Source organism: Drosophila miranda, chromosome 3 (genome assembly GCF_003369915.1).
Source record: "Drosophila miranda strain MSH22 chromosome 3, D.miranda_PacBio2.1, whole genome shotgun sequence".
Classification (NCBI taxonomy): domain Eukaryota; kingdom Metazoa; phylum Arthropoda; class Insecta; order Diptera; family Drosophilidae; genus Drosophila; species Drosophila miranda.
The window spans coordinates 20,357,668-20,380,106 of NC_046676.1; the positions used below are offsets into that span (position 1 = coordinate 20,357,668).

At 46.3% G+C, this 22,439-nt stretch overlaps 5 protein-coding genes and 2 long non-coding RNA genes across 9 annotated transcripts; 4 read left to right on the forward strand and 3 right to left on the reverse strand.

Annotated features, from left to right (window-relative positions):
• Positions 1 to 3,347: 3,347 nt before the first annotated feature.
• Positions 3,348 to 4,011, reverse strand: LOC108160966. 2 transcript variants are annotated; one of them, XR_004472593.1, is made up of 3 exons: positions 3,862 to 4,011; positions 3,678 to 3,796; positions 3,348 to 3,581 (listed from the first exon to the last, which is right to left on the reverse strand). XR_004472593.1 is itself a non-coding variant. In XM_017295264.2 (3 exons), exons 1-3 carry the CDS (start codon positions 3,947 to 3,949, stop codon positions 3,434 to 3,436), a joined length of 351 nt encoding a protein of 116 aa, XP_017150753.1. In that variant the 5' UTR covers positions 3,950 to 4,010; the 3' UTR covers positions 3,348 to 3,433. The 2 variants fall into 2 exon arrangements, 1 of the variants encoding a protein (XP_017150753.1); XM_017295264.2 differs by having other exon boundaries at positions 3,682 to 3,796; positions 3,862 to 4,010.
• A 5,000-nt stretch (positions 4,012 to 9,011) lies between these two features.
• Positions 9,012 to 9,713, reverse strand: LOC117188237. 2 transcript variants are annotated; one of them, XR_004472526.1, is made up of 3 exons: positions 9,413 to 9,713; positions 9,281 to 9,355; positions 9,012 to 9,222 (listed from the first exon to the last, which is right to left on the reverse strand). It is a non-coding gene; the product is annotated as an uncharacterized LOC117188237 (long non-coding RNA). The 2 variants fall into 2 exon arrangements; XR_004472527.1 differs by having other exon boundaries at positions 9,679 to 9,707.
• A 6,473-nt stretch (positions 9,714 to 16,186) lies between these two features.
• Positions 16,187 to 17,297, forward strand: LOC117188288. The gene is made up of 2 exons (XM_033391871.1): positions 16,187 to 16,279; positions 16,348 to 17,297. Exons 1-2 carry the CDS (start codon positions 16,202 to 16,204, stop codon positions 17,212 to 17,214), a joined length of 945 nt encoding a protein of 314 aa, XP_033247762.1. The 5' UTR covers positions 16,187 to 16,201; the 3' UTR covers positions 17,215 to 17,297.
• Positions 17,298 to 17,595: 298 nt separating this feature from the next.
• Positions 17,596 to 18,266, forward strand: LOC117188290. Its single transcript, XM_033391873.1, has 3 exons — positions 17,596 to 17,742; positions 17,822 to 17,936; positions 18,014 to 18,266. The coding sequence occupies exons 1-3, from the start codon at positions 17,637 to 17,639 to the stop codon at positions 18,153 to 18,155; spliced, it is 363 nt and encodes a 120-aa protein (XP_033247764.1). The 5' UTR covers positions 17,596 to 17,636; the 3' UTR covers positions 18,156 to 18,266.
• Positions 18,267 to 18,314: 48 nt separating this feature from the next.
• Positions 18,315 to 19,069, forward strand: LOC117188289. The gene is made up of 3 exons (XM_033391872.1): positions 18,315 to 18,594; positions 18,665 to 18,782; positions 18,873 to 19,069. The coding sequence occupies exons 1-3, from the start codon at positions 18,405 to 18,407 to the stop codon at positions 19,054 to 19,056; spliced, it is 492 nt and encodes a 163-aa protein (XP_033247763.1). The 5' UTR covers positions 18,315 to 18,404; the 3' UTR covers positions 19,057 to 19,069.
• A 29-nt stretch (positions 19,070 to 19,098) lies between these two features.
• Positions 19,099 to 19,622, reverse strand: LOC117188291. Its single transcript, XR_004472547.1, has 2 exons — positions 19,361 to 19,622; positions 19,099 to 19,299 (listed from the first exon to the last, which is right to left on the reverse strand). It is a non-coding gene; the product is annotated as an uncharacterized LOC117188291 (long non-coding RNA).
• A 496-nt stretch (positions 19,623 to 20,118) lies between these two features.
• LOC117188354 lies at positions 20,119 to 20,747 on the forward strand. The gene is made up of 3 exons (XM_033392084.1): positions 20,119 to 20,252; positions 20,316 to 20,430; positions 20,499 to 20,747. Exons 1-3 carry the CDS (start codon positions 20,165 to 20,167, stop codon positions 20,602 to 20,604), a joined length of 309 nt encoding a protein of 102 aa, XP_033247975.1. The 5' UTR covers positions 20,119 to 20,164; the 3' UTR covers positions 20,605 to 20,747.
• Positions 20,748 to 22,439: the final 1,692 nt, after the last annotated feature.

Genomic DNA, 22,439 nt, shown 5'->3' on the forward strand with positions numbered 1-22,439 from the left:
AGTATCGCCCCGAAAAGGCGGCCAGCTATTCAATATTTTCATTATTCTCATGAGTGCAAGCCAGAAGCCAATGAACCGCAGAGGAGAGGCGTCGTCGTCGTTGTTGTCGTTGTCGACAACTGGTTGACAGCTGCAGTTATAGTTAGCAGCTACATCTATAGATACAGATACAGCTACAGCTACAGATACAGATACAGATACATGTGTATCTATAACTGTCAATTGCTGTTCTGTATCTCCAACCAGCCATGGGTCTCTCACTCATATCTGTCTGCCGCATTGTGAAAGTGAAACCCCACAAGTGCCCCACCTCAGACTCCCCCCAACCCCCGGGTAGAAGCATAGTTAATACGAGTCGGGGGACATAATTGAGTTAGCCAAATGCCGTACAGTTTTCGAAAGTTGAAGCCGGAGCGAGCCGCGAGGTCTATCAATACACATAATGACGATCCCATTAAAGCATTAACTATTCATTTCATATTCCAATTGGATCATATGACAATTTGTGACAAGCGGCTTAATCAATACAGACAATTAGCCCCACAACAAACACTGCCTGAGACGGTGGGGCACTTTCTTCTTCGCTTGCCTCTCATGGTCCCAATCTCTCGGACCGCAACCAATCCAATTGGAAATGGAGCTCAGGTTATGCTCCCAGCCGAATGCCGAACGCCGAATGCAATGCAATTCAATTCGGTTTCTGTATAGTTTTATTGCTGGAGCTCCCTGTAATTGGATGTCTAGCGCTGCAGCCCTGCATACACAATTTTGCCTAAAATGCAATTGGGGCTCCATTTCTTTTATGGCAATGCAATTGCATTGAATTGAATCTTAATTATTGGCCACCAGAATAGCAGAGCCCCATGGGCCAGAGAGCAGGCAAACGGTAAAAATAACACTATAAAACCCAGCCCCAGCCCCAGTCCCAACCAGCAGCAACCTGGCCAACGACAGTGACTCGCTTAGAATTGATTACAAATTCCATTCATTTACCATAAATACAGTAGTGTGGCGGGGGGGATCAGTAGTTGGGGAAGGGTGTCCGTGTCGCCTCTTTTTCGTATGTAAAACGCGTAGATTTGTATTCAGAAACTGACCAAGGGGCCTGCATACGCAATTTATAACGAGGCGAGGTGGGGCGCATGGAGTGGAATGGAAATGGTTCTCGTCTTCGTCTCCGTCTGCGTCTCCCTACTCCCGCGATCACCCAGACTAGTGGCCCTTCCTCTATCGCTACAGAACCCAAATACCCAAAAATGGAACAATCAGGCCAAGGGTCTGGTCAAGGGTCTCGGTCTCATACACCTCTTCCTCCGCTCTGCGGGGACCCTGCTCAATCCGGAAGGAACCGAAGTCCCTGCTCCCCAGCGAACTCCATTATTTGCTGAACTTCCTGCCAATCGATCACGAAATACTATTCAAAACCCATATGCCCGTCCATCTCTAGGGTGGAGAGCACTCTGATTCAGTATTCCGAGTTTTGAAATGTATTTTAAAGCGCACTCGTCACCAAATAATTGATATGCCAACAGAGAGAGAGAGAGAGAGAGAGATTCGGATAGAGTGAGAGGCATGGGGAATAGTTCAATGAAATGTTAAATGATTTCGCACTGGGATCAGTGCATTAAGGCCTGTCGTTGCATCGCATTAGGCAAACGGCGAGTGCGAGTGCGAGTGCGAGTGCAAAGGTGCTCTGCCAATGACTCGCCCTGGAGGGAACCCACCCGTTCGATTGGATGTCGCATGTATTTCCGTTCTCGGAACGGGAATGTTATTCGGCCAAAAGCCCAACACAACAGAACAGAAAAAGAAACCAAGAAACATTTTTGTTCATTTGCCAAGGCAGCCAAGAGAGCGCAGCGAAGGACGGTTGGAAAGGAAGACAAGACCCTCGCGACACCGAAAGTCGTTGGAGACGAGTCACATTTCAAAATTGACACTTCAGACGTGGCGTTGCCAAGTTTTCCCTTTGGTCTAGGGTATGTCGGCTATGCCAACTGCATAGATACTGAAATTTCCTCTAAATTTCTCCCTCCACTTCTACTGCGCCACTCTCTTCGATTCGTTGGCTTCGTTGCCGCCGTTTGCCGCCTTTTGCCGCAACCGAAAAAGACCAAAAGCAAAACAATTAACGCGCAGATAACGCGGCATAAGAGCCATTTGCTGGTGTCTGTCCCCATCGAACTACTTAAATGCTTTAGTTTTCATTTCATCTGCTTCTCGGCCAGAGACAAATCACAGCACACGCAGACGCAGACGCAGAAGCAGAAGCAGGAGCAGAGGTGGAGGAAGATGGTGGCACAATGGGAGCCACAAGAGGGATGGGGAGGGGCAGGCAGCCAGTTCAATGACCAACTCTTGGGTCGCTTTCAGCTTTCATCAATGGTTGCGCTACATTGGCCACAAGGCAGCGGCAGTGGCAGCGGCCGCGGCTGCGACGACAGCAACAGCAGCAACAGCGACAGTGGCGTTGAGGCGACGCTCTGATAGATACAGATACATGCTCATCAGCTTCAGCTTCACATTCAGCTGCTTGACGTTTTTCTATGGCTTGCCATGAGAGGAAGATGAGGAGGACCAGCACCAGCAGCAGCAGCAGCAGGAGGAGGAGGAGGAGGAGGAGGTGCAGCGGTCGCAGGAGAATAAATGTCACACGCAGTCGCCACATTTAGTTCAATTGCATTACAAAAGGCAGCAGAAGCAGCACAGACACAGATACAGATACAGATACATACGTTTATAAAAAGATACAAGACCAAATCAAACTAAAGCAAACCAAAGCAAACTAAAGAAAATCACTGAAAACAGCGCTGACTGGCAGCGGACTAAGTACTCAACGGACACGGCAGCAGCGGCAGCAGCAACAGCCCCACAAACAATTTCAACAGTTGACATTCTATTGAAAAGTATTTCGGAAATTGTAACGCTGAAATGTATCTGCTGCCTCCCTATCCCATCTCGCATCTCCCATCTCCCATCTCGGATCTCGCATATTTGCAAACGTAGCCAAGGCGTCTTCCCGTACAACAGCAGAGCAAATACCTTTCGGCTTGAATCACTCACTTGCCCCGACTTGTATCTGTATCTCGCCAATGCCTATTCTGAGATACTTGTCCCCTGTCTCTATACTTGGACCGCCTTCTGGGCCATGTCTCTCTGTCCCCTGCCAGTGACTCATGGGCCTCCGATCGCTGAATCTTCCGCATTTCACCAATAAGCAGCTTTAAGCACAACTCCAACCTACTCCGATAAAGATGCAACTGGGATCCTCAGGCGGCAACAGTAGGACAAACAACCCTCACAGGCAGACGGAAGCCTGATATATGATTATGTTGGATTATCGTTTCAGACTTATAAATTTATTGGCTTTGTCCTATGGCTGATCCCGTTCCGGTTGCGACGATCAGATCTGGCGGACCTTGGAAATGCGGATCTATGTAATGGGACTATCTGGGCTTACTTGTGTTTCTTCTTTTGCGCAGTCTATTAGTTCGACGCACGTCCAACAGCATTCGGGCCAGGGCCTGTCTGACGACACCCCAGTATCCGCGCAGTCTGCGAACGCAGCAGGGATCTGGCAGCTGTACAGTAGCATTAGAGGAGAATCAGAATCAAAATCAGAATCAGAGATTCAAAACGTTTGCTTGTCAGTTGAGAGACTGGAACTTGGGCGATACTTGCTAGTGGATGAGTACGTCGCCGCCGTTGTTTTGGCAATGGAAAACCCCGCAGACATCCGGGTCATCCTGCATTCCATGGACAACCATGTCGCCGTTTGGGCCCTTGCAGCCTCCATCTAAAATAATTGCAAAGATAACCTCTGGCGAAAAAAGAGAGCTTGAACGAGGAGGAGGGTGTCACCTGCGCCTGGTCCAAGAGTTTTAAAGTGCACCCAAGAGTTTCCCACTGTCAGGAGCATGAACTCCATTAGAATTAAGGTAAGCTTCATTTTCGCCCCTGCTACTGTTGATGCAACGAGTGAAAAGCCTTTTATGGTTGGTCCCCTAGTCGGTTGGGGCCCTTTATAGTACTACGATATATATTATATATTACTACCCCGATCCACTGGCCCTGGCGATGTTCTGGCTTCCAGTATTTAAAACTGAACATTTCGCGGAAATTATTCATAGTCGTACATGCGTTTTCCTTCTGCAATTTGATACCCAGATGCAAAAGTTCGGAAATCACCTGAGCAATCGGTTTTACGATAAACCCTTGATAATATAGACCCTATATGCAATCCCCACATAGTTTCGGGCCACACAGCCGGTTTCTATTGGCTTCCATTGGAGCGATCCGTGGAATATCCAGTTTCTTCTGAAGATAACTCAATCAAAAGCTGAAAAATGGAGTACGAATCGGACCGCAATATCGATTCATCTGCATGCTTCCTATCTGGTTTTGTAAGTCTATCCCAAGTCTATCAATAAGTTTTTGTTGTCGGAGCGGCAAAGTCTGTCGAACAAGGGGGTGGGGGCGGAGAGGGTTGCATATGTTACATATGCAACATTTCATTTGAATTTGTCTCCCCGACTCGCAGCGCAGCACAGCGCAGCGGATGTTGTGGCAAAAGTTCAACCAAAATGCATATGGCGATATATACTCGTATACTCGGGCACACAAAAAAATAAAAAACGAAGTGCAAAATGCAAAAGGCTGTCTGTGGCAGCAGCAGCATGAATTGGCACAATTCACAGCTAATCCAATCAGCTGTAGTGGCGGCACATCGAGAGACAGACAGAGAGAGAGAGAGGGAGAGAGATGGGGAGAGCGTGATACAGAGCAATGTCCTGTCCAGTCTCTTCCGGTTCTCTAGGCCAGGCCAAACACCTGCATGGACGGTTTGTTTGGGCCAGTGCCAGTGCCAGTCCGGTTCGAGCCACAGTCGCAGTCTCCGCTGCAGTTGCAACTCTGATTGTGAGCCTGTCAGGCGTGTATTAATTTCTGGATATGCGCATGTGTCTGTGCAACAAGTTGCTGTTGCTGTTGCTGTTGCTGTTGCAGTTATTCTTTTTTGCGTTTTTCTTTAATATGCAGATTGTGTCGCGCTGACTTTAATACTTTGCAACGTCGTCGATCATTTCGCTTTATGCCAGTGCGACTCTGTGTCTGTGTCTGTGGCTGTGTGTGTGCGAGATGGAGAAAAAGAAACAAGCATGTTGTACATGTCGCCCGTCTTGTAAAACCTGCAACACATGCAACATGCAGCAGCAGCCACAGCAATGTGCTGGGAGGGAGTGGAGCCAGGCCAGCCGAACGGTGCAACTGTGGAACGGGGCTTCCTTCCACACCGAAGAGCGCAAAAATTTCACTTGGCCACAATTTTAATTAAAATTTAAAAAATCCCCAAAACCCCAAATCGCCGCACCGATGCCCCCATACTCTTTCCGAATGCTAGGACCCTGCCCATTGCTTTGCTCCTTTTGCGGCCGCCCTGCGCTGTGAGGGTATGCTGCCGCTTCGCCTTGGCGCTGCGCTACGTTTCCGCGGCGCGAATAAATTGGACAAAATAAAAATAAAACCATGTAACAGTGTTAATGTAAGATGACGGCAAACAAAAATAAACGAATAAGAGAAAAGAAAAACCGATGCAAAAACGCTTTTGGCGGTGACTGTCTAGAGATGGCAGTTCGCGTGCCGGTCCCTATCGAGAAATGATCTGCTCGTGGGAGAGAGAGTTCTTAAGGACAGCGATAGCCGTCAGTAATCATCGGTATCGGTATCGATTGATTAAGCTTCCATCACTAATAGCAGGAGAGCGGTCTTCCAGCTTCCAGATTCCAGTCCGTGTGCATGTGTGTGTGTGTGTGTTTTTTTTTGTTGCAAATTTGAGTTACGCTTTACAGGATTTTACAGATTGCAAACATTAATTTTCATGCATTGCCAGGCACACAAGTGTGGGGGGGCCTCTCAAGAACCGCTACACACCACACCAGCCGCCCCTCCCCGCCCGCAGTTCTTCGGTTCTGCCGCTGCCTTGGTATGCTGAAATTATGTACGGGGCGTGGCAATCGAAACATGTGCAGTTATGCTTTACAGCGTCCCCCTCTCTCGATCTCTCTCTCTCTCCGTCTCTCAGCGAGCTCCTCGTCCCGGCTTCTCCTTATCGCTGATTGCGGTGGGTTCAAATGTTGACAGTCCGACCCGAAATGTCCCAAAAAAAATATATATATCAGCGGTTTCTTACATAATTGTACCAGCGACAATGAAGAAGAGACAAAATACCCCAAGAACCCCAAATGGGAAAATCGTTTAAAAATGCAAATGGCCCGCACATCGACAGAAAGCAGAAGGCAGAAAACGATATTGTGTATACGAGTATACATACATATGTATTCAAATCAGTCCATGGGTCGGTCGTCATTGCCGGGTTGTCGAGTTGTCGGTGGGTCGCCTTGGTTTCTGTGGCTGTCGTTTCCTGGCGCTGCATTTGTCAAACGCCGCGGAATTAATGAACCGCAACAGCACCGCCGATTTGTATCTAATGGAGACCGAAACAACAACCAGACCCAACCAGCCTGGCAACAACAAGCCCCCAATACAATCACAAATTGTAGCCAGAACTCATGTTTAGAGCGGCGGACCTTAGCACGTGTGAAATATTTTCACATGGCACTTCATTTATTTCGTTGGACTGGGGCTTCGACTGTGAATGCGCCAGCGGCTGGCTCCAGGTGTTGGTCACCTTCTGCTCTTGTTGGGGACGCGTCCATAAATTTCCTTATTTTCTGCTTTGTGCATTTGTTACGTTCGTTAGGCACGCAATTGCCATCTCTTTCGCTCACCCTCAGTCCAGTCCCGTCCCGTTCCGTTTCGTTCCGTCCTCTGTATCGTATTCAATTTGTTTGGCGATTTTTGACAGGCAACGGGGCCTTACATACATACATCTGTATGTATCTCTAATAACTCTGGCCTGAGTGTTTATGTATCGATTCAATTCCAATACGCGTAGCAATGCCAAGAATTTATGCAATTTTCCACATACAATTTATATTCTACACCGATACCAAAACAGGGATAGGTTCTCCAGCAGAGGAGTATTGTATGGTTTATGCGGGGAACCTACACATCATGACAATCGACTGCGCATGAACATCATCAACAGCTTTGTCACCACGTGGCGGCTGTCGATCATCGTACATGTTTACACATATTGATATAGAGAACCGAGCCAGCTACTATCTTGGTGTGTACCTCTGACGAGCACTTCGACTTCAAGAGATAACCCAATGACTCTTGGGGTAAGTCTTTCTAAAGCTGTCTCGCCCGAGAAGTATTTATCACCCGGACCGAGCACACACACAATGGTCCAATGGTCTCTGCAATCAATTTCAGAACTGTCACTTTGACACTTGAATGTTCTGTTTTATTCTCCCACTCCCACTCTCCCACTCTCACTCCCTTATCCACCGTCTTCTGTCCGCCTGTTCTGTTCTGTCTTCATGCTTCATCGCTGCTGCTGTGCCGAATGCCGTAGACAGCACGTCTGTACCCTATTTATCGGGTACAAAGTATTACGATATTTATCATACAATAAATGCCATTTTATCACTCTCGAGCCTCCCCATACTTTCTTGTCTTTCGCCACGCACTGTGGCAAATATTTGTTCATTTGTTTGTTTGTTTGTTTGTTGCCTGTAGGAGAAGTACCTACAACACACTCGTCTGCCCAACTGCGAGTATTTTTGTACACTTTGTAGGTGGCTCTTATTTCTGCTGTCAACGTCGTCGTCGTCATCGGGGGCACCTCTCTATGGTAGTAGTTGGTGGCAGGCGGTAGAGAAACAAAAAGACAAGTCTGGTAGCCGACATGCCCTGTCACATTATTCCCCAAAGCTGTCAAAAACAGAAGAAACAACAGAAAATGTCACACCTCTGGGTGGTTCGGGTGACACCTTTTGACACTTGTCCAAAGTGCATCAATGGCAAACACAGGAAATGTGCTACTTCTGGCAATGGATTCTCCTTAAACATTTCGGAACGACCCAGAATCCAGAGCTATTTCCGTTCCCTCGCAAACAAAAGTTTTGATCGGTCTGACTAAAAACTAGGTATGTAAATCGGAAAGCAAATCCCAGGGTGTTCCAATCTGTCTGCCGTGATATTACTCAGTACTCTCCGCCCTTTGCCTTATGCTAGGGGGCAAATCCCAAAAGGAGCAGCATCCAGAAGATACAGGCTTGCAGGGCATCTCTTGGCAGGCATGGCAAGGTCATAAGTATAGCTACAAAACCGCCCAGTTAATGATTCGATCTCTGCTATAACTTGACCTAATAAAGTGTTTAACAAAGCACAACCCAATCTTCTTCTAAAAATTTTTCACAAATAGCTGATACTGATTTTTCCATCTTTTTCTTTGCTGAAATTCAAGTTCAAGTTGTAGAAAAATATCACCATTTCACATATCATATCATGTGGATTATGAGAAGCATTTGCTGGGTAGCAAAGTGGATGGCCCCCCACTATTCCTCCCTTGTACATACATATATCCGCTTGTATATCCAATAACCGTAGAGCGGCCCCCAAATTCCTTTAATATTTATTATCACAGGGTTGGTTTTGTTATTGATACTGAGACGGGGGTCTGTTCTGTTCTGTCCGTTTCCACGATGATGACTCAATTGACGGACAATGAACAACTTTCCAGTGAAAGAATTAAACTCGAAAAACAGCATATCAAGTTCTCCCCATTCATTCAGAGCCCAAGAAATCAGCTGATCTCGGCAGTTTCTCTGCTTACGATATGGGGTACGTACGGGAACATATATATATTACGATATATGGTGACAAATGTATTATATATCACTCCCAGCTCCACACGACATTCATTGTGCACTGATATTAACACTTGTACATACGACTATTCATCCATATGTATATGGAATTTATCTTAGGTATTATATTTTTGCCTGAGAATGTTTTGTGGGAAACTTTGTTGTTTCTGCGTTGCCAGGCTGCGGAAGTATCGATTCCGTTACTGGAGAACCTTTTAAATATGAGATTCCTCGAAATATTACTTGAATTCTTTGCAGTTTTATTATTATATCATTGCAGAAATATTAGCTGGCATTTTCAAAACGGATGTACTCGCATATGCGAATAAGCTTCAGGCCAGTTGCACCCGACACCTTGTGGGACAGTCGTGGCCATTGCACATCGGGGGACCGTCACTGTCCAACACGGGCAAACAAGTGGGCAAGTGGTAGACAAAATTCTCATTAACTAAATAAACTTATGACAGATGGAATATACAAATGACGGGCATTAATTGCATACTCACGCAAAACAAGTTTCCCAGATCTGTCTGCCTGGGCGAATCATTTAGCAAATTAAATTTGCATTTCACAGTGTTTTTCTACGAATACAAAGAAGCGCTAGAATAAGCAGTGTGCGGAATCCCCTACATATTTACACAAGGGTCATTCAGGCGGTGGAATTTAGGGGAAAATTTAACATTTATGGGTAATGGATTTCCTAGGAATTTGATTGCCAAAAATTGCCACCTAACACGTGTCTTGAGGGGCCGCCTAGAGCCCCCTAATAGCTCCTCTCTGCCGGGGAGGAACGCATTTCTAAATGTGCGAGTGTCGGAGGCAATTGAAATGCTTTTCAGCAACGGCGAATCGAACCGCTCCGAAATGCTTTTATAATGAGCTAATAATCAATCCCCGAGAGCACCTGTTGCCAGCAACGCCAGCGCCGACGAGAGCAAACTGCCAAGTAATTAAGAGATTTCCTTGGAGCCCAGCCTCTGAGCGGTTCGATTGGATTGGATTGGCCCAGATGCACTCAGTTCCAGTATCAGATGTGGCTTTGCTTTCTTATACCCTCGCAAAGGAGGGTATTTTTATTTTAAGGGGATCTTAGCAACGCCTTTGATTTTGGTGCACCCAATCTGTAGGACAGAGCAGCCAAGATCGGATCTTCTTTTATTGAGAATATCGATAGTGAAAAGTAAACTGCCATAGGATCGATGGGTGTGCAAGGGTATCAATAGCTTCGGATCCCGAAGCAGGTCTTCGTTTCTCGATTTGTTGTAGTGCCATTTTAATTGCTAATCAAATCGATTTATAATTCTGTGTTGTCCAAGTAATTTATTAACTATTACAATTTGCTACGCTCATCGCATACCCCATAGCCAGCACCTGCTCCCCCATTCTCTACGTCTGTCGCTCTTTCATTCTACCTCCCTGTTGTCTGGTAGAAGGGCGGCGGGTGGCGGGTGGCGAGTGGCGCCAACTGTCGTCGTCGTCGAGGCGGAAAATCATTTCGAAACGAATTCGCGACAAAGGGAAGCGTTTGCGGTTTTCCCTTTTACATTTTTACCCATTTGATTTTATAATTGATTGATGGCATTGATTGACTATGAGTGGGAAAAAATAACATATATACATACATTTGTAGCAGCAGTAAGTAGATCAGATCTTGGGCAGAGCTCGACCACTTCAGGGAACAGGAAAGAGACAAATCTCTTGCCTGGAAATGGTCGATTATAGCCGACTCTTGTGCTCCCTCCTGCCAGATGGCAGGCCTATATAAAAAATGATCCAACAAACGTGTCGCAGACAGCGGGAATTTGTTTGCTGTCGAAAATATTATAATTTTCATTTGTAAGTTTTTCGCACGCACAAACAAAATCCCAAACATATCATAAACATGAAAATAAATTGGCTCGGCATCGCCGCTGAAACATGGACTCTACCGATGCACAGATGCAAACACAGAGAAAGATACACAGATACAGATACAGATCTGTGAGGGCCCGCAGTCATGCTGGCAGATACTTTTTAGCCACTTTGACTAAAGCAATAACATTAGCACTTGGCTGGCGCTGTTTTTGCCACAAAACTATTTCTGGCACCTTACAAAAGAACAAGAAGCAAGAAAAAATAGAAAAAAAGGAAATACAATAACTACGAGTACAACCAAAAAGCTCAAAAAACTGAAAAAACATTTGAGTATCTTTTTGGGAATGGTATTGGGAGTCGGGGGGGGGCACTAAAATTGCAAAGCATACAGTTTTGAACTTGGCACAAGGGATGGGATGGCAGGCGCAAAGGAACGGGACAAAGTCTAAATGGATTGTTCTCTGGTTAGAGATATGTACGAGTATGTAGATGGCTGGGATGGATGGCTGTTGGGCAGCATAGAGCACAGAAACTGCGTCTACAAGTGCGTTCTGCATCTGCATCTGCACATACTCGTACGACACATACGAGTATGAGTCCGAGTGCATGTCTGTAGTAAGTGTGGTACGGTCAATGCACAGACGGAGACGACCAGACAAATATTTGTTTGCTTTTGTTGCCTCTGCAAATGGGTGGAAGTGGGTGTGGAGGCGAAGGCGGAGGTGGAGGCCTGACCACGTCACGTCACCCAGCCGGTCCTCATCGTCGGCGTCGGCGTCGTCGTCATCCATATGGCAAAACTATTTTTAAAAATGTTTTAATTATTTGCTGCCATATTCCTTAAAGCGTTGACTAGTCGGCGGCGTCTCCGTCTGCTGGTCTGGGGCGGTCGGTCTCTTCCCTGGTCACTGGTGGGGGGAGTGGGGGAAAATGGGGCATGGTGCAGCGTGCATTGGCAAAATGTGCAACAACTTTAGAGGTTTTCTCTGTTTAGTACATTTTGGCGTGGGCTTTGGTTTTTACTTGTATTCCTCCATTCTTTTTTGTTTACCCGCCGCCTTGCACATCTCGTCTCGTCGCAAAGTACATTAAGTGTGAAGTTTTCTCCCAATAGAAATATTATTGTCGCGTCGCGCCTAATGTGTCGCAGCTTGCATGTAATTTTCTCTTTTGTCACCCACCCCACCGACACTCGCCCTCCCGTACACCACGCAAAAAATGTCTAGGAGATCAGAACCCACCCATACCAGCAGCTGCAGCACAAGCGCTTTTGCTCTGCAAAGAGAGGAATATTGGAACTGGAACGAGGTGTACGCTCTCCCGAAGCGCTCTCTGGGAATTCCGCACCTTTTCAGGTGAGTCAGGAAGCTAGCGAAGCTGCCATGCGACATTTTGGACAACAAATTCAATGCTTTATCCGTGTCGTTCTGTAGAGCAAGTCAAGCATCGATTCCATCGACCAGCGACAATAGAAACGCCATGTACGAGTGGTCGTAGAGCCCCTGCTGCGGCTTTTAACCGTCAGCAGGCAGCCCAGACTTGAGACGGCCAACAAACCGCAAGCATGCTCGCTTTACGGGCTTCTTTTTACCCGAGACAAGACGCCCAATGAAGCGAGAAAAATTACTGTTTGTTAAGTGAGTTTGTCAATATGAGGCGTGCGCATCGCAAAGGCCCGATAGGCAAAGACCGAGACAGAGACAGAGACAGAGACAGATAGAGATAGAGATAGAGATACAAACAAGTATCATTAACGCAATGCCCAAACCGTTAGAGAGACATTCGAGTTTGGGCTGAGAGTCGGAGCTGGAGTTGGTGGCATCTTTACCCGGAAGCCGGCTTCAAAAACTCCATAACTCCGAGTATTTTTCTGCAGAAGTTTTCTTTGGTTTGGCTTGGCTGCGAGAGAGGAAGGGGAAGGGGCCTTTGCAATGTATGTAATTGAATACCTGACATAGTCATTTTTCCCGGCACATACCCTAACACTCGCCAGAGCGTCTTCATTTCCACTTGCCGAATATTTTGTTCGCTCATTTTTAATACATTTTTTGTATATTGCCTCATTCGATGAGGACCCAGATCACTTATACATATTTCTACTACTACTATTATTTGATTATCAGAACATTAAAGGGTATCCAAACCATCGGCCCCCAAAGGCTATCTTTCCTTCTGAATACTGTTCTTGTTTGGGTTCTGGTTCGGTCTAAAAATGGTACTTGGATGGTACCCCATCAGAGCCCAGAACACAGCGGGCGCAACGCCAAGCCAAGGCTACTGGCCATACATACTGCCAGCAATTACTCATTTATGGCCAACCAGCGGCATTTCTCGCTCTCGGCCGCTGTGCGTGTGTCCTTTTGCGGCCACTTATTAAAGCATTTCAGAGGGTATAACCATTTTGACCGCAGAAGGAAACATCTTCCGACCCCATAAAGAATACAAAAACTCGTATGTTCGGATGGCTGGCAAAGGAACGATCGATATGCAAGTGTATTAAAAGCGTCGACCCCCCCCAAACAATCCTTTCCAATCCTATTGGCCTATTCGATGGTTTGGTCTGGAGGTACTTCAGGTTCAGGTACTTCCACCCCACCCTTCCCTTCGGGTATTGGCTTCTGCTTTATGCATATAGCGATTAAGGGTAATTAAAAAATCGCATCAATCGACTGTCCTACCCATAACAAGCTTTAGCCACCTATTAGCCACATTTAGCCACATTTAGCCACATGTAGTACCTTATGGGTCTCCTTCGACAAGTGTTCAAGTGATGAAAACTGAACAAAGAACGTTGAATGTTGGTTTTCAACTGGTAATTACGCTGAACTATATACATACTCTTGAAACATACATCTAAAATGTTAAAAGATAGAAATTGAACCGAAGAATAGAAATCAATTTCCTTCGAATTTACCCTTCCAGATGTTTCGACTAAATAGACATGTTCGACTACAACTAATCCCATTTGTTTCGTTTAAATGAATCCCAGTCGACACAAATCGTACGAGAATGTATTTACAATATGAGCGGAGCCGTATAGATGTAGATTTGAACTTTGCTCCCGATTTAAGCTAATCAGGTCCGTGTCATCATCTATTATTTTGACAGCCGATAAGGGCTCGAAAATGTATGTATCTGAACTTTGACATTCACATGTACAGATGTACCATCCTCGCAGCAACAGTTCCCTTATCTCACCGATGCTGCTGTCTAACCTAAGCTGGAGCTTGGTCTTGGCCTGGGGCTGGTTCTGGTGCCGGAGTGATAAGAAAATTTAATTTTCAAAACCAGTAATCACAAATCGATGTTCTATTTAAATAGGGCATTAAAAATACATTTTTGGTTTGGATGGTGCTGCTCGAAGACTGACAGAGAGAGAGGCAATCAGTCGATAATCAGTGCAGCGAGAACGTTTTCTTTGGAGGGCCACGTGGGGTTATCGGACTCCTAAATACTCGCAATGCAACTGAGTGTTATTTCATATTATTTTTCCAAACGTTTATGTTCCATTTGACACAGATGCAGAGGCTTTTATATACATACATATGTACACACATATTTACACACCCGGGAGTGCTATCAGTCGGTCAGTGCTATACAGTGGAACCTTATAATCTGGTACTCCTCGCCTTCGCCCTCGCCCTCGCCCTCGCCCTCCCAGCACAGACAGTACGACGAGTATGATGGTCAGGTTCCGAGCGCATGAATCCCCTAGGATAGGGGAATCGAGGGAAATCTATGGATTCTTGAACCCCCACTGAACTTTGAGCTACAAAATGCATTGCTCTAGTGAATGGAATCTATGAAGAAAAGTCAAGAGGGATTCTGAATAGAAAGATCTCTCTGTTACTTCACATCTATTAGGTAGTACTCTGGCCTTTCCGATGGGATTCGTTTGCTCGACTTTCCAGCATTCTATCTAAATTTTGTATATTTCGAACCATAGCTCCAATGTTAGAGGGCCTTTTCCCGGACATTTGCTTAAGTTATATTCCTTTGCATTTAACTTTTAACATTTTGACATTTCGCTTTCGCGATGGCCGACTGAGACTTTGACTGAGAATTGGCTTCGTTCCCGCTCCACACCCATTCCGCTCGTCTCTTAAATGGCGCCCCCAAAGAACTTGTCGCTATTTTCTCTCTGGTCGGTCCGTCCGTCCGTCCGTCCTTCCGTCCTTGTAGCTGTCCACCTCTCTGTCTAGCCGTCAGCTCTAGCCGGCGGTTCGCTTTTAGTTTTAGCATTTACTTCTGGCATAGTTTGCATTTTTCTAGCCACTCGTATCTATCGTTCTATCTATCTATCCACCCATCTATCTATGTATATGGCATGTTTCATTTCGTTTTTCGTCTATTTTTTTAGTTGTTTTCTACAAGTATATGTATGTTCTTATTGTACTCTGTGCTGTGCTCGTTTTTGTTATGGGATGGGTGTACGAGGGCTGTAAATGCCGCGTGTGCTCATCACTTGCAGACACTTTAGAATGCAATGCAGCTTCCATCTGCGAGATACACAAAGCTCTGAGAGTAGACAGACAGAAAGATACAATCGAATGCTCAAACGCCTCAGATCGGACCGGATCAGATCGAATCAAATTATAGCCAATTGGTTTTAATCCTTTTTACTCCACTTTACTTTATTGTCTTCTAAACAGCTTTGTCCTTTTTTCATAATGTACTGTACAGATAGATAGATGGATAGATCGCCAAGTAACGTAAGACGAAGCTCTAGCATGTTGTATACTTGACACATTTCCAACAACAGCGGGGAAAATCATCGGCCGTGTTTACGCCACTATCTTCACACTTTTCGAACGTGGCTGGAATCTGGCAAATGAATTGGAAATTTGCATATTAATTTTATTCAAGGTCTGAGGTACCTCAGACGAGACACACAAAACGGGACAGAACAGAGGGATCAGATCCCTCTTACTCACTAGTTAATCAGGGCATCACCATCAGCGGTATGGCAGTATATGACACCACAATAGTCTTTGTGCTGCGAATATTCTCCCACTTTAGTACTAGTACCTGGGGTTTTGCAGCTCTGTGTTTTCTCATCGGCAGGATATTTCTGGTAGTGAACCAACGAATGCGCCCCGGATATGGCTAGCAGCAGGATGAGAATATTCTGCACGACAGCCATGATGACAGACCAGACTAGTCAGACAGCTAACTCCACTTGGTAACTGAATGCACTGCCACTGCCACTGCCACTGACACTTTTATAGTCCATATTCAAATTGGCTCCAGCAGGTAGCAGAGAACCTGCGATTGACAGCAAAACTGTGGCTTAGCCAATGATGGCTTCTGCATAAAGACTCGGTTCTCTCGGAAATACATCACTCGTTCACTCGTAATCCTTTGCTGTAAGAAAAGCGACAGCTTTCTTCATGGTAATGCCTTTCCACATTCCATATTAGAAAACCCACATCGGCTGGGTACTTAGGATTGGGTTGGGTAATCCCCCACTCGTTCATTCGATCACTAGATCTAGAACTCGGCGACTTTGAGCAACTAATCAACTGCTCAAAATATACCTCAGGAATCGAATTATGAGAATTCCTGATCAATAAATGCGAACGCGAGGCTTGCTTATTTTCTTTTATCTGCCGCTGCTGCTCTCGAGTACTGCCGGCTATCGACGGGCCAAGGTAAGGGCGTCCAACCTATGGGCCTCACCCAACTATTGACCCGACCTCACTATCGACCCCACCCGCAGAGACATCGGGCCCCACGCAAGCGAATGGCCAGGCCGCAGAATCTCTTCGAGGACTTTGTCCCCCTCATCATCGATGCAGGAGGCGGTTACGGATACAACCATCAGGGAGATGCGGGTCTGGCTGGTGGGGAGACCGCTGGGAGCGAAGCTGCTGGAGGAGCTGCCAAGAACTGCCAAGAACCCTCGGCGCAGTGCAATGTAAAGGAGATCTTCGAGCCCGGCAATCCCAAGGAAAATTCCTTTTCCATAGCCGTTCAGGCGGCGCAGGATGCGAAGGCGGCCAACGAGGCGCAGGCGGCAGCAGGCCTGGCAGCGGCTCAGCACATCAAACTGGAGCTGGCCGAGAAGGCGTTCCAGTCGGCCAAGGCGGCGGAGGCGGCTCTAATGGGCAAACAGATGATGGTCGAACAGCTGGAGCAGGAGGTGAGCCAGGCCAATGCCGTCATCGAGATGGAGACCAACGCGCTGCATAGCACGGAGATCAACATGAAGGCGGCCATAGATGCGTCCTGTCAGGCCAGCGAACAGTTCCACTCTTTCACCGAGTTGCAGAAGACCTTCAAGGAGAACCTGGCCAACATCCAGACTGTGGCCATGGGCGTCCAGCAGGAGATGGCCTCCAAGACGCAGCTGCTCGAGGCCGCTCAAAGCCGGACTTCAATGCTCCAGAAGCAGCTCCAGAGCGCCAAAGAGGACTACGAGAAGACCAAACAGGCAGCTTATAAGGCTGCCTGTGCCGCCATCGAGGCCAAGCAGAAGGCCGCCTCGAATAATGACGGCTTTTTGGCTGTCCGCAAACGCCGTCAGCCGCCCCACCGCCCCTTAACGATCGATGACAATGGAGTCAAGGAGGAAGCGAACGCTTGATAACAACACACACAATCCCAATCGTACATATATTTTGTATTCACACTTCAATATCAAAATGATCCTTTCAAAACTGTGTACTGAGTTCTCGGGGGAGTTTTGGGCCCCTAATTGGCCGTGGATGCAGTGGAAACTTTAGAAGCACTTGCAGCAGGCCTGTGTACTTGCAACCGGGTGTCACGTTACTAACGAGCATGCCATATGCATTGCAATTTCCCTTGAAGAAAATGGAGTGTGCAGAACTTCCGCGAAATTTGCCGAATGCCGGTTAGCATGTGGCGCACTAGGAGAAATGTGCCTCTAATCGTGGTGCGGGATAGTAGTAGAAACATGTGTACATATTTATATCGTAGAATGAAGTACTATAAAGGGCACAATCAATCAGGGGACTAACCATTAAATGCTTGTTACTCGTTGCGAAAATGAATATGAATTATAGTCGGAGCTTAATTCGGGTCCTAATTGGGCTCATGCTCCTGTCCCTGGCGGATTCTCTGGTGCACTATTGGAAACTGGAAGCAGGCGCAGGTGACTTTCTCCATTTCTACCATAGGAGTGCTCTTTATTCAATGTTTTTTGTTTTTGGGTTATATTTGAACGATTTCAGAAGAAGGGTGCAAATTCGAAGACCGCGACCTTAAAATAGATGAAACGGCGAAGAACCCAGATGTGTGCGGGGTCCTAGCATGCCAGAACAATCAAGGCGACGCCCTCATTCAATAGCAAGTATTCGCAATCTTTCACATGTTTTCCACTGACGGCAATCAATGATTCTCCTCGAATATATGTACATGTGTAGCTGCCAAATACCAGCCGTCTTTGCAGGCTGTGATGCAGATTCCGTGAAGACGGACGCGGATTGGCCCGATTGTTGCTGGCTTTGCGTTACGGAGGTGAACTGTGCCAAACACGAAGTAACAACCACGGAGGAGCCCCTCTAATAGTTCATATATTTACCCATGCAAAATCATGGATCATGGCGGAATAAATCAAGCTGGAGACTTTGGGGCACCTGCCCTTGCAACAGGTCTCAGTCTCATCTTACCCCCCAAACCTTCCCCCAGTAAACATTCCATGGGCGTCGATTTCAGCCAGAGGGAACGTCTCGGGGGTAGAACTGATTAACGAAATGCCCAGGTGCGACATGCCTACGTATCGTATTGAATCGTAGTAATCGGCGGGGTCTATAAATGGGCCCACCAGCGAAGGGACCACCAATCAAACGCTTTCCACTGGTTTTGTCGGGTGTTCCACAGTTGTTGTTCCGTTCAGTTTACGATCAGTTTCCGAAAATGAAATACATTTTCCTTTTAGTTCTGGTTGGGCTCATGCCCTTGGTTAAATCTCTGGTGCACCCTGCTAATTTGGGCCAGAGTGCAGGTAACTAACGCCTCTGCTTCCCCATGCATGCTCTTTCAACGGGATGATACTAGTATTCCACTTATTTCAGATGGCAAGGGCTGCAAGGGACCAAAGGGTGACATTTTGCCGGGAGAAATGGTGCAAGACGAAAACGTTTGCGGCGTCTTTTATTGCGCGACCGACAAGGGGGACGGCTTCATTCACTAGCAAGTATCCACCCGTTTTGCATATTGCATATGGCACTCCTCGCTGATCGGCGGCCCTTTTAATCCCCGATCCGTTTACTTATAATGTAGCTGCCAACTAACAGCAACATTCGCAGAGTGTAGTGGAACTACCGTGTCGACTTCGGTGGACTTTCCCGATTGCTGTTGGTTGTGCGTCAAGGATAAGAAGTGCGATGAGGAAGGCGGAGCAGAAGCAGGAGGAGCAGAAGGAGCAGAAGGAGCAGGAGTGGCCACAGAGAAGCCCCCACCTTAACGAACACTCTTCAATCAGTTCAACAAAAGTCCAGATCGAAATCTCTTAAAACATAACACTTGTGATGGTTTTTTTAAATAAACAATCCTATACGAGTACAGTTCTGAATTCGTTGTTGTTTTGCTCATATGTTTAACTTAACAATCAGTGTAGTAGACGCATTGAAAACAGCATTCGGGAAATAGTTTGTACGTGTCAACGCCAGTTTCGTTGCACTCCTGGAACGGGAGTGTGATCTGGCAACTGCATGGTCAGGATCAAATTTGATTATTCGATAAATCTGATACCAAATTGTGTCACTTACTACATTACAATGGTGGATCCGGACGTGTTCCAGCATAAATATTCAGCACACATTTCAAGGTGAGTAGTAGCCTGTAAATTTCGAAGTATGCGGCCATTTGGCAAAGTGCATGCTTCATCCGCGGTGCCTTTGGCTGGATAATTTTGCCACAATACGAACGAATGACTACAGGACACGGCCACCATCAGAATGATAATGTACTTCAAGATAGCCATCATTGTAAACAAGCCAGACAGTTGCCTCAAGTCTCTAGCTCACTGAACGGGACTGTGGCTGAGACTTCGTTTTATACCTTTTATAGCAAATATTTATTTTATCACCAGAATCTGGCACCGCACCTGGACTCTCCATGAAAATAACGTCTCTGCAAAGGCTCCACACCCATTCGTAGGAAAACTTTATAAAAAAAACCTATGTATATCTTTCAGATTCAAATTGTGCCAGATCTCCAAATGCTCGTAAAATATCAGTTTTTTACATTAGACCTCGTCGACTAGACTTTTCTTCATCTAAAACAGTGAAATACCTTTCAGTGTAAAAGGAAAACGATAGGCAGCAGGTGGCTCAGAACGGGTGTTCCCAGTTTCATTTGCACTTGCAACGAGTGTCCAATTGCCGCTTGGATCGTATTCTCATGTAGGATTATTGAACATTTCTGCGAAATGCGATGGCTAGCATGTGGCAGTACATCGAATCTCGGGGGCCGTGATAACGTAGTATAGAGTACTATAAAGGGACCAACCAACCAGGCGGCCAGCCATCGAGGGCTTTTCACTCGTTAGAGCAACAGTTACAGTGGCGAAAATGAAGTTTACAGTAATTGTAATGGGGCTCATGCTCATACCATTGGGAAATTCTCTGGTACACTATATGAAACTGGAACCAGGCGCAGGTAGCCCACTCCCCTTCTTTCATATTCTCTATATTCGAGAGGTCATCTTTGTGATTATTCCAGACGGTGGCTGCAAGGGCACAAGCGGGGACTTGAAAGTGGGCGATTCGGAGAAGGACCCCCTTGTGTGCGGCTCCATCCACTGTACGAACGATGCAGGCGACGCCTTCGTCCACTAGCAAGTATCAGCCAAATCATCTGCCTATCTCAACTCTGTTGTGAATAACTGACTCATTTTATACATAGTTGTCAAATACCAGTTCCGTTCGCACTGTGCCCTGGAAGAGGCGTGACCACAGAAATCGAGTTTCCCGACTGTTGTTGGATATGCACCACCTACAAGAACTGCTGATTAACGGACCACCTTTTAATCCTTTTATTCAGCTATCTTTCCAAAAGGGTTCCAACTCTCTAGCCGAAAAATGTGCCCATCGGGAACAAAAAATACAAATGAAAAAGGAGATGCACCCAATAAAAGAACAATTATAAACCAGATCTGGGTGTCGGGTAAGGAGTAGGGCCACTTAGGAATATGATGAGCGGTTTGGACTGGGCTTCAGTTCGTGCAAAAGAAATTCGGATGACGTATGCACATTGAACGGGAAAGACAAGTATAACAACAAAGAGCAACAAAAACGAAATCCAGAAAGCTGTTTGGGTACACAATTTGTAAGCTGCGGCTGCTGCTGACAATGATACCCTACCTGAAAAGCGATACACATTCATATGCACTCTCGCATGATCCTGTTAAATGGGCGAATGATTTCCAGGAGAATCTAGACATTCCAGGCACGCGCAGAGTAAGAAATAAACACGATTGTGTGTCGGGGTTCAAGGGGTTCAGAATCAAGGTGTATCCGACCAAGGTAGAAAAAAGCAGCTATTTTTCTCTTACTCTTTATTTGTTAAGGAGCCGTTTTAGAACCCTGAAAAAAATACAATTAATTCGGTGAGCATAGCATAAACACTTTTGATCCTCTTAGAAGTTATCGCATAGTCCATTGCGAAAGAAACAATAAGAAATATGTAACTAGAAATGGCAGAGATTCACTACTTTAATTATGACCAATTAAGTTTTTCCAGAAGAGTGCGTAGCGACGGCGAAAACGAGCAACCTTAACGTACCGTGTCGTCTCAACCGCAGAAAACCATGCGGTGCAACATGTTCGCTCAGAGGGAGATGGCAAGCAAACGAAACGCAACAACAGGCGCGAAAGAAAAACAGCGTGCCAAAGCGAGATGGCTAGAATGCGCACACCCAGCAACAGCAACAAAAACACACCAAACGGTAAGCTAATAGAAATGCGACAAAATATATACCCAGAAGCGGCGCCAGAGAAAGAGAGAGAGAGAGAGAGCGAGAACGAATAGAACAGCTGTCTGAGAGTCAACATGTTTGAGGTCGTTTGCGCTTTAATTCAGTCATGATTTTTTCCGTTCAGCCGTTTTCCGTTACAGTTTTGATCGCTCAAGTCGGAGTTGGATTCGAGTTGCGTTGGGTATGGTATCACACTCATACTCATACCAAACGCAATCCAAATCGCTGACTACCGTTGAATGACTAGACGCAAAAACGTAAAAGTAAAAATGTTTTGATCGCGCGCTCTGACGGACGTCACCTCCTCGTCCGCCGTCACTCGCCTTAAAAAAAGAAACCACAGCAGGGCGAAACGGACAAGTGCGCGTCCACATTCTCGGTCCGTTGCAAGCTCCCGCGTGCCGCCTCGAGGTGCCCAAATTAATCCCGATGAAGCTCCAGAAACCAAGAAGACTCGGTACGCTCACACCAACACAACACCTAACGAATTCTAATTTGTATGCGTCCGTGTGCGTGTGCGAGTGAAGAAGCTAAAGCTATCGAGGAATTTAACATTTAACACCTTGGCCAGGCCGTGCCCACGCGTGTTTCACACATTTCAGCCGACCTTTTCCCGTGAATTCGCGCGAGTCCGGAATTAGACAGTGGCAACACGTGGACGTAGAAGGCCATGACTCAGAGCATTACCAGCACCAGCTAATTGTCAAATTTTCCAAAATTGATAAAGACAAAAAAAAAACCAAAAATCCACAAACCATTCCCCCCAATGTGTTAATGAAAGCAATAGTCGACGGAAATAAAGCTTCGTGTCACGATTTTATAATCACCGAAACATCTCAACAGGAACAGGCATAGGAAAGCGGGTTTCC

Excerpts from the sequence above, each read along its gene's own strand:
- LOC117188290 (XM_033391873.1), top strand. The coding sequence starts at position 17,637 with ATGAATATGAATTATAGTCGGAGCTTAATTCGGGTCCTAATTGGGCTC. Across the intron at positions 17,743-17,821 it reads GAAACTGGAAGCAGGCGCAG|AAGAAGGGTGCAAATTCGAA; the intron begins GTGACTTTCTCC and ends GAACGATTTCAG. Across the intron at positions 17,937-18,013 it reads GGCGACGCCCTCATTCAATA|CTGCCAAATACCAGCCGTCT; the intron begins GCAAGTATTCGC and ends GTACATGTGTAG.
- LOC117188354 (XM_033392084.1), top strand. The coding sequence starts at position 20,165 with ATGAAGTTTACAGTAATTGTAATGGGGCTCATGCTCATACCATTGGGA. Across the intron at positions 20,253-20,315 it reads GAAACTGGAACCAGGCGCAG|ACGGTGGCTGCAAGGGCACA; the intron begins GTAGCCCACTCC and ends TGATTATTCCAG. Across the intron at positions 20,431-20,498 it reads GGCGACGCCTTCGTCCACTA|TTGTCAAATACCAGTTCCGT; the intron begins GCAAGTATCAGC and ends TTTTATACATAG.
- LOC108160966 (XM_017295264.2), bottom strand. The coding sequence starts at position 3,949 with ATGAAGCTTACCTTAATTCTAATGGAGTTCATGCTCCTGACAGTGGGA. Across the intron at positions 3,797-3,861 it reads AACTCTTGGACCAGGCGCAG|ATGGAGGCTGCAAGGGCCCA; the intron begins GTGACACCCTCC and ends CAATTATTTTAG. Across the intron at positions 3,582-3,681 it reads GGCGACGTACTCATCCACTA|CTGCCAGATCCCTGCTGCGT; the intron begins GCAAGTATCGCC and ends GCTACTGTACAG.
- LOC117188289 (XM_033391872.1), top strand. The coding sequence starts at position 18,405 with ATGGGCCCACCAGCGAAGGGACCACCAATCAAACGCTTTCCACTGGTT. Across the intron at positions 18,595-18,664 it reads TAATTTGGGCCAGAGTGCAG|ATGGCAAGGGCTGCAAGGGA; the intron begins GTAACTAACGCC and ends CACTTATTTCAG. Across the intron at positions 18,783-18,872 it reads GGGGACGGCTTCATTCACTA|CTGCCAACTAACAGCAACAT; the intron begins GCAAGTATCCAC and ends CTTATAATGTAG.
- LOC117188288 (XM_033391871.1), top strand. The coding sequence starts at position 16,202 with ATGCGAACGCGAGGCTTGCTTATTTTCTTTTATCTGCCGCTGCTGCTC. Across the intron at positions 16,280-16,347 it reads CCGGCTATCGACGGGCCAAG|AGACATCGGGCCCCACGCAA; the intron begins GTAAGGGCGTCC and ends CCCCACCCGCAG.